A 9236-nucleotide genomic window follows, 5' to 3' on the forward strand; every position below is an offset into this window, starting at 1 on the left:
GAGGTCTCTAGGACAATCAACGGAGAAGAGCCAAGAGCCGGACCCTACCCAGAGAAGCAGCGAGGCCCGAGATGGAGGCAGAGACGATGACGTGGAGTGATGAAATGGCTGGGGACTTTGGATCCAGAAACGGAGAGGGACTGTGTGCTGAAGAATGGGGGGTGTGTGTGTAGGGGGCGGGTTCATAGGGTATACCCTTTGGTCACTTGATGATGCATGGAGGGGATTGGAACTATGGCAATGAAACAATGTACGGTGGAATGAATGTAAAACTAAAGCTCTCCCATGTAAAATATCATATAATTCACAATAAAACATGAAAAAAAAAAGCAAAAAACCTGAATTGAGTAGTCAGATTCTAGATAATAGTATGTTGGTTGGGCATTGTTTTGTATGTCTAATTTATGATAGCAGAAGATGTGCTTTAAAATATTTATTTAAAATATTTTCTGCTTTTATTTAAATAGTGTAACATTTAAATCTTATTTTGTGTGCTTCATTTAAAATTTCTGGTTAAGTTTATATTGTTGTATACATTTATTATTATTTCCGATCATTTTCCAGATGTTTAGTTTTTCTTTTTAAAGTTAGACAACCATATTGCTGTCTAGTAATCATATTTTTGTTTTGAAAATATATTTTGCATTCTATACTTGCCTCATGATATTGACCTGAATCTCTAAAACTGTTGCTTTCAGACATTCTTACATTGTTTCTGATTTTACTGACACTGTTTTTAGTGTTTTACCATTAAATTGTGTATTTATTGGTTGTTTGCAATGCTGTAATTTATCTTATTCTCTAATTCTTAGTGAGAAGAGTTTAGTTTTTCTTTTCATTTTCATCAGAATGAAACTTAAATTTTATCAAAATTTCATGAGCTTTTATTAAGTTTGATCAACTATTTTTTTCTCTTTCACTAAAATCTATTAATGTGATTAAGGATTTTAAAATATTTTGCCATATTAAAGAAATGATTTTCGTCTCTGAGGTCATGAAGGTTTTCTTTTATAGTGTCTTCTAAATATAAGGTATCCTTTTGCATGGATGTCGTCAATGATCTAAAATTGATTGTATTTTCTTTCCTGTGATGTAAGGTAAAGTCCTGTTTCATTTCTATTTCTAAGAATACTCAGTTTGCCCAGCATTATTCACTGAACAGTCTATGCCTTCCCCATTGATTTTCAGAGTTACCTCTGTTCATATATCAAATGTCCATATAAGTACGGTTTGTTTCTGCAGAAGCGTTTCCATTTTTTTCTGCCAAGGTCCTAGGACACTACTAGTCTGCTTCTAATTTAAACCACATTTTCAACTTGAGGTTTTATTTGAATCATCCCCGAACCAAACTCAACCCACTGTTGTCCAGTGGATTTCAACTCATGGTAACCCTATAGCACAAAGCAGAATCGCCCCATAGAATTCCAAGGCTGCACATATTTATGGAAGCAGACCATCGCATCTTCCTCCTGTGGAGTAAGTAGCTGGTGGGTTGGATTCCCTGAGCTTTCAGTTAGCAGCCCAGTGTTTTAATCACTGTGACACCAGAGCTCCTCTTTGGACCATCTGTTGTTGTTGTTTAGTACCGTGGAGTAGATTCTGACTCATTGTGACCCTGCACAGGGTTTCCAAGGCTGTAAATCTTTACAGGAGCAGAAAACCTCATCTTTCTTCTGTGTAATGGCTGATAGTTTCGAACTGCCGACTTTGAGGTTAGCAGCCCAATTCATAACCACTATGCTACCAGAGCTCCTTAGTGATGTGCATTTGGGCTGAAAGTCTGTTCAAGGACTGTCTTGTTTTTCTGCCCTAACTCCCTATGATCAGTTCTCAAGACAAATCTATGAACTGGCTCCTGAGTGTTCTTTTCAGCCTTTCTCTAAGGATGTAACCCTTGGAGGTTCATGCTGTGTGATTCCACCTGTCTGAGTCTTCCCTTGGGGAACACTACATTTCTGTCTTCTGTTTCTGGACAGGCTGTGAACACTGAAGTGTCAGGATTTCAGGGTTTGGAGAAAACCTCTGAGACAAGAACACAGCCTACCTCCTACCTGCCTTGAGATTGGACTTTAAAATTCCTTACTACTTTGAACTTTGGCAGCTCTTTGATGCTTTTAAAAAGCTTTTTGTTTTATATTAAAGTGTGTGAATTGAGTGAAAGAAAGTTTACAGGGCAGATCAGCGACAAATCATATACTTTGTTTCATTACAATGATTATAATCCCCTCCATGTACCATCCATTAGCATTATTTCTCTCTGTTCATTTTAGCTCTCTCTCTCTCTTTTTTTTTTTTTACACTCAGGCATATATAATAATTTACACCACCAAAGGGCACATTCCTGCAAGTCTTCCTCCTGGCCACCAGCTCTCAGTCCCTTTCTTTCCATGGGTCTAGAGTCCTCAGCTACTCCCTTTCTCCATGTCCCCACCACTGCCTCCGTCTCTGATGTCGCTGCTTCTCTGGATAAGGTCCCACATTCTGCTTGTGCTCTTCTCCCCTGATGGTCCTAGGGTCCTCTCTTTCTAGACTATAAGATTAACCACTCCCCTGTTTTTATTACAAATCTTCTACCTTTACAATTGTGACCATCTCAATCAGCCATGATAACAATTACTCACTATTAAATAATAAGAATTTTATCCCCATCTCTTTTTACCAGACCCATCTAGACAAGATGAAAACTATTCCATGGGGACTCTTAAAAGCTTCAAAAAAAAAAAAATTTTTTTTTAACAAGGTTAAATTAAACTAGGTGTCTTAGTTATATTAGTGGTCAAATTAGTTTGAATAAACTCCATGTGAGAAGCATCTTATAAGAATTTTGTCAAGTTTATAGCAAAGTGGTCAAATCTATGACAAAAGGCAAATATTACCCATTACATTTAAAAGTCATGTTGATGCCAACTCTGATTGTCTTTCTTTGTCTTTAGCCTTATCTTCAGAGTCTCATTTTACTCTTTATAATAAGATGTCTGGAAATGAAGTATGGAAGTGAAACAATGAGGAAAGATCCAGTTTTCAGGTTGGGAGAAAATTGATTAACATCTGAATCTAATTTAGATTTAATGTTTGTTGTTGTTGGGAGGCGCTATTGAGTTCTGACTCGTAGAGGATCTATGTATGACAGAATTAAACACATAATGTTTATGGTAGTGCATTTAATGGCAACTTATTAAAATAGATTTACTAACCAACTGTTTACTAGGGAGCTTGGACAGTGTATTATTTGGAAAAAAGTGCACAAGAGTAGAATGAATACAGGGATATTTAATTTCTAAGTATGCTTCATCCTGATTTTAGACAAGTTGAGTTTTAGTTCTAAACAGCTTTACAAACAGTGGTTAAGCACCAACATTTATTTTACTGCTGAGGTCCATTGTATGTCCTGGAATCTAAGAGCTCAGAGCAAACTGGTGGGCACTACTGTTGTGTAGAATATTTGGAAAGGCAGGAGAATCCAGCAGGGTGATCTTTCATAACATAAAGTGATGGTGACCAGGATGGCTCCAAAATAAAAAGGAAGATAAGGCTGTAGTTTAGAGACTTCACAAGAAAACAACGACACAGCTACTGACCTGATTGTCTAGAAGCTTTAGAGAAGAAAGAGTCTAAGAAAAGGTCAAGGGACTTGGTCACTAAAGGAGTGATTATTGTCAAGGGGACTCGTGTAGATTTGGGAAATACTTCAGATAACAGGAAATGGTAACAAATTCATCATTTTACAGTTTTGTTTTTTTGAAGCAAGGGATAACCATTCAAATATTGAGACTTCTGTCTTTTTGACAGCTATTGTACAGCTAATGTTATTTTATCGGTAGAATCTCTCCAAGGAAGATGGAAGCCCATCCTAATCCAGAAGAGCCAGAAGAGGAGGATGAAGATGTTCAGACTGAAAGAGTGAACGCAGCAAATGCACTCAGTAATTCAAACGCAGATGAGGTGAAAACACATGATTGTTGTTTTTAAGTGCAGCCCAGTCCATTCCCGCTTATAGCGATCCATATAGGATTTCCAAGGAGCCACTGATGGGTTTGAACTGCTGACCTTGTGGTTCCCAATCCAGTGCTTATCTTGTTGTTGTTGTTAAGTGCCGTTGAGTCGATTCCAACCCATAGCAACCCTGTACAGGGTTTCCAAGGCTGTAATCTTGACGGGAGTAGAAAGCCTCATCTTTCTCCCATGAAGCAGCTGGTAGTTTCGAACTGCTGACCTTAAGGTTCACAGCCCTATTCGTAACCACTACGCTACCAGAGCTTATCTTACAGTACCACAAAACAAAATTACTTCTTACTAAAATACTGAGGTCATTAGTAAAATACTGAGGTCATTAGAAGTCATTACCTGTAGCATGGATGATCTGTTAGTTTCAAATTTTAAAAAATTTATTTTGTTTATGTAATCATTCCGTTTGTAGACCATATTCAAATCATCGTCTTTCAAAAATATCTGCCTTGTCACAATCCTTTGACTTTTCTTTAACTTTGTGTGAGTTTGGATCTGTCCAATTCCCTTTGGTCAGTCAGCATAATTTGACATTTTCATTATTTTTACCAACTTTAAAGATATTCTACATATTTTGCAAAAGCTGCCATTTCATTTCATAATTTATTGAAATTGCGGTAGTAGTGACTATGGATGAATATGAAAAAGCACACGAGTTTAAACGGTATGACAACTACTAAGAAATACATTAGCAATAAAATTAATGTAGAGGACCGTGATAAACGTTCTGCATAATGGAAAGTGGAGATATTTGATTAGAGAGTTGAAGATTATAAGTAGCCAATAAAGTAATTTTCATTCAGAAACGTAAGTTTGGATATTTTATTTTTTTTAAAAAAAAGAGGGTGGGGGGAGAGACTGACTTGCCACAGCCTGAAAATCTGGTTAATTTCATGTCCTGGGAAATAGAAGGTAAAACATAAGTGGACAGATTATCTGAAATGTAACAGGGAAACTATGCTTTGTCATGTTTTCCAGAAACCAGTCATAATAGCAAGCTGTTTACAAAAGGAATACAAAGAGAAGAAAAGCTGCTTCTCAAAGAGAAAGACAAAAATAGCCATTCGAAATGTTTCCTTCTGTGTTAAAAAAGGTTTGGATAAATAGTCTTTGTGTTAGGATGTTACTCTTATGCTCTAGAATTGGAACTATAAAAAGGATATTTTTTCTATTCTTGGAGACTGTTCCTGTGCCTTGCTAGCATGCCATTATAAAAATATTTGACGTGTCAGCAGAAAAGTTGTTTCTACTTAAATATCATGCCTCACTTTAAAAGACAAGAAAACTGATCTTGGCCAAGGAAGATCGATTTATTGTACTTCAAACCCCAGATCTTTCCATTACTGTTTTTTTTAAATATAGGAATAAATTTAAATCAAGGAGTTGTAACTCAGAACCAAGAAGGCTGAGCATTTGCTTCTAAATGTTGCCGAATCAAATGAGTTTAGGTTATTGTTGTTGTTAAGTGTTGTTGAGTCAGCTCTGACTCAGTGACCCTGCATAGGACTTCCAAGGAGAAGATGGTGAATTTGAATGCTGACCTTGTGGCTAGCAGTCTAGTGTTCACTCTATAGCGCCACACCAGATCAGTCAGTCTTTAAATTGCACACATTCAGAGGAATTCTTTCTTCCAGGTGAAGTTTTGGGCTTGCTGGGACACAATGGAGCTGGTAAAAGCACCTCTATTAAAGTGATAATGCGAGCCACAAAGCCAACGGCCGGCAAGGTACGTACGTATGTGACACATGAAAGAATCATGAGCTCATTGCTAGGAGAAATCTTCTCTTAATATTGGTGGTATCCTTATATTTTTTCTATTTATAAATCAAATCCTTTTAAGAATGAATAAGTAGGGTAAGGAATTTATACAGTACCTCTTGCATGCTCAAAAAACATTGCAACTTCATGGCCACTTTCATCGTCTTTAGGAAGAAGGGGAATTGGGGCAAATAAACACATGTGGACCTGACACTTGAATGTTTTCTGCAGGTGGTTTTACAAGGCAGCAGAGCTTCAGCGAGACCTGAAGAAGACTACAGGCTCAAGTTCCTGGGATACTGTCCTCAGGAGAACTGTCTGTGGCCCAACCTTACAATGAGTGAACACCTGGAACTGTATGCCACGGTGAAAGGATTAAGTAAAGAAGATGCTGCTCTTTGCATTTCACGGTACAGAGGGAGGTCTGGGGGATACATTACGGATGGAAAAAGAGAAGGAGATCATAAATAATGTCTTCATGTTTCCATGCAAATAGATTAATTAAACATCTGAATAAGAACCGAATCATAGGATTTAATATTTGGAAAAATCTTAATGATCTTTAGCACTTGGGTTCTTCATACTGCTGTTTCAGCTAGGTGTAATTACTGAAATCTTTCTGTCAGATTGGTGGACGTGTTCAAGCTGCAAGATCAGCTGAAGGTGCCCGTCAAGACCTTATCAGAGGGGATCAAGAGGAAGGTACATGCAGGGCTCAGGGTCACCCCGTCCCCCACACAGACAATGCCCAACATTGCTTCTCTTCTTCCAGCTGTGCTTCGTGCTGAGCATCCTAGGGGGGCCAGCGGTGGTGCTGCTGGATGAGCCGTCCACAGGGATGGACCCTGAAGGGCAGCAGCAGATGTGGTGAGAAGGGTTAGAGACAAATGCTAAGTGTTAGAGGCAAATACTACGACTCTAGGGTGATTTCTCTGGTAGCATAGTGGTTACGAATCGGGCTGTGAGCCGCGCAGTCAGCAGTTCAAAACTACCAGCAGTTCTGTGGGAGAAAGATGAGGCTTTCTGCTTCCGTAAAGATTTACAGCCTCGGAAACCCTGTACAGGGTCTCTACAGGTCGGAACCCGACTCCATGGCACATAACAACAACAACAGGGTGATTTCTATTTCCTTAACTTTTAATGCTTAACCTTTGAGAGTCACATTTTCTAGTATTTAATTCCATGGAAGTCAATATAGCAAGCAAAAGTCCTTAAGAAGGGAAACATGAGTATTTTAAGAATCAAATAAACTCTCTAATATATTTGGTTGGATTATTTTACTCTTCCTCTTCCTGCCTCTTTCTCCTTCTTCTATTTTATTTTCTTGTTAATAAAAAGTCTAGACTTCAGTGTTTCTCTATTTTACTCCACCTTCTGTTTTTATTTTTTAAGAAACTATTTTACTCACGTCTTCCAAGTCGTCTGCTTTTTTATCTTCTGCAAACGCACAACTCATATGGTGGTGTAGTTAAGTCATGAAACACATTTTTTATTCTTCCTACGTGGGACTGTAGGATAAGCACTGGGCTGCTAGCCACAAGGTCAGTGGTTCAAACCCATCAACCACTCCTTGGCAATCCTACACAGGGTAACTATGAGTTGGGACTCAATAGCACTAAAACAACAAGAATATAACAAAACCCTTTTCTTATAACCTATTATAACTTTTTTTCTACTTCAGTTGCATATTTGTATCTGCTCATTTATTTTCCCAGTTTACTTGCTCTAAATGCAAACAGTCTCTTGTTTTATTTTTAGGCAGGCGATTCAGACTATTGTTAAAAACAAGGAACAAGGCATCCTTCTGACCACTCATTACATGACCGAGGCCGAAGCTGTGTGTGACCGCGTGGTCATCATGGTGTCTGGGAGGATCAGGTATGTGCCCATCCATGAGCACAGCATGTTAACCTCACAGGGAAGAAGGAATCTTGTTGTAGAGAGAATTTTAATTCACTGTAAACAACTGAGGCTCTTCTGCTACTTGGTCTAGGATATATTTTTTCTTTTATTTTTGCAATTGGGGGAGAAATGAAGAAGCAAGTCTTTTTTCTTTTAATCCTTCATTCTTTTCCTTGGACTCAGGTGTATCGGTTCCATTCAGCATCTGAAAAGCAAATTTGGTAAAGATTATTTACTGGAAATCAAAGTGAAAGAACCTACTCAAGTCAAGCTTCTCCACGCAGAGATTCTGAAGCTTTTCCCACAAGCTGCTCGGCAAGAAAGGTACGGGAACGTTTTTGCTTCTGTGACCAGTCTAAGGAGTTTTCAATCTTCGTATCATTTAGCTTTACACTAACCTAGACAGTTTGATACCATAAGAATGAAGATAAAACCTAAACAGGGTTATTCATCACAAAACAAACTGTTTAGGGCTACACTAGGATGTGTAAAAGACTGTAGAATAAGCACTGGACTGCTAACTGTAAGGTGGGTGGTTCAAATCACCAGCCACTCCTCAGAAACCATATACAGGGTCACTATGAGTTGGAGCTCTCGTGACAGCACTTAGCAACAACAAGGTTGTTTAGGGAGTCCTGGTGGTACAAGGGATTAAGCGCTGGTCTGCTAACTGCAAGGTTGGCTGTTCAAACCCACCACCGCTCTGCAGGAGAAAGATGGGCTGTGTAATCCTGTAAAGATTTACAGTCTGCCTAGAGAGTAATTCTATTCTGGCCTATGGTAGTGGGTTTTGAGTAGGAGGATGTGTAGAAAACAGATAGCTAGCTATTGATATGTTATTTGGAACTGAACTCAATCCTGTGGCTCAATTTTCAGCCAAACAACAGGCAATTTTGTAAGATGAACAATAACACCAGAGAGATTAGTAGAACAACCAACCATTGGAGATCAAAAGGGCAACATTTGCCCAAGGACAAAGCTCAGAAGGCAGGAAGCATTGGGAAATAAGAAGGAGTAGAAACTGGAAACACAGGGAGGAAATAGGATGAATGTTGTTATATTGTGGGGTTTGCAAACCATGACACAAGATGTGTGTGAATTGTTGGATGAAAACCTGCTGTGCTCTATAAACCTTTACCCAATTCCCCCCCCCAAAAAAAGTTTAAAAAAAAAGAAAAGAAAAGAAGAGAGAGACCAAGTTCTATTCCGATAGGCTGGCAGAACTGTCAAGACTATGGTATTAGATATTCATCAAGCCTGGAACTGACTTCACCCCTATAACTCAGGGAGATTCCTACTTCATAGAAGATCAAAAGGGCATGCAAGATCCAAAGGACAGCATTTACCCTAAGCTACATATCAGAAGGCAGGAAAGGATAAGCAAGAGGATGAATGGAAATAGGAAGTGGAAAGAGTGTTGTACATCATGGGGAGGGAAATCCATGTCACAAAACAAAATGTGTATGAATTGTTGAATGGAAAACCAATTTGCTCTGTAAACTTACACCCAAATCACAGTTTTTTTAAAAAAGGAGAAGGAGGACGAGGGAAAGGAGGAAGACTAAGGAGGA

The 9236-nt window shown here is 38.6% G+C and overlaps 1 protein-coding gene across 1 annotated transcript in view; it reads left to right on the top strand.

Moving 5' to 3' along the window:
• Positions 1 to 8062, top strand: part of LOC102835862 (ATP-binding cassette sub-family A member 10-like) — a 106072-nt gene extending 98010 nt beyond the window's left edge. The window contains exons 22-31 of the mRNA XM_006833738.1: positions 2191 to 2208; positions 2934 to 3025; positions 3822 to 3942; positions 4984 to 5098; positions 5640 to 5731; positions 5995 to 6173; positions 6390 to 6465; positions 6536 to 6630; positions 7522 to 7641; positions 7849 to 8062. Coding sequence (XP_006833801.1) covers positions 2191 to 2208; positions 2934 to 3025; positions 3822 to 3942; positions 4984 to 5098; positions 5640 to 5731; positions 5995 to 6173; positions 6390 to 6465; positions 6536 to 6630; positions 7522 to 7641; positions 7849 to 8062 — 1122 coding nt within the window. The remainder of the gene's footprint in view (positions 1 to 2190; positions 2209 to 2933; positions 3026 to 3821; positions 3943 to 4983; positions 5099 to 5639; positions 5732 to 5994; positions 6174 to 6389; positions 6466 to 6535; positions 6631 to 7521; positions 7642 to 7848) is intronic.
• The last annotated feature ends 1174 nt before the right edge of the window (positions 8063 to 9236 follow it).

This window comes from Chrysochloris asiatica, unplaced genomic scaffold (assembly GCF_000296735.1).
Source record: "Chrysochloris asiatica unplaced genomic scaffold, ChrAsi1.0 scaffold00007, whole genome shotgun sequence".
Classification (NCBI taxonomy): Eukaryota; Metazoa; Chordata; class Mammalia; order Afrosoricida; family Chrysochloridae; genus Chrysochloris; species Chrysochloris asiatica.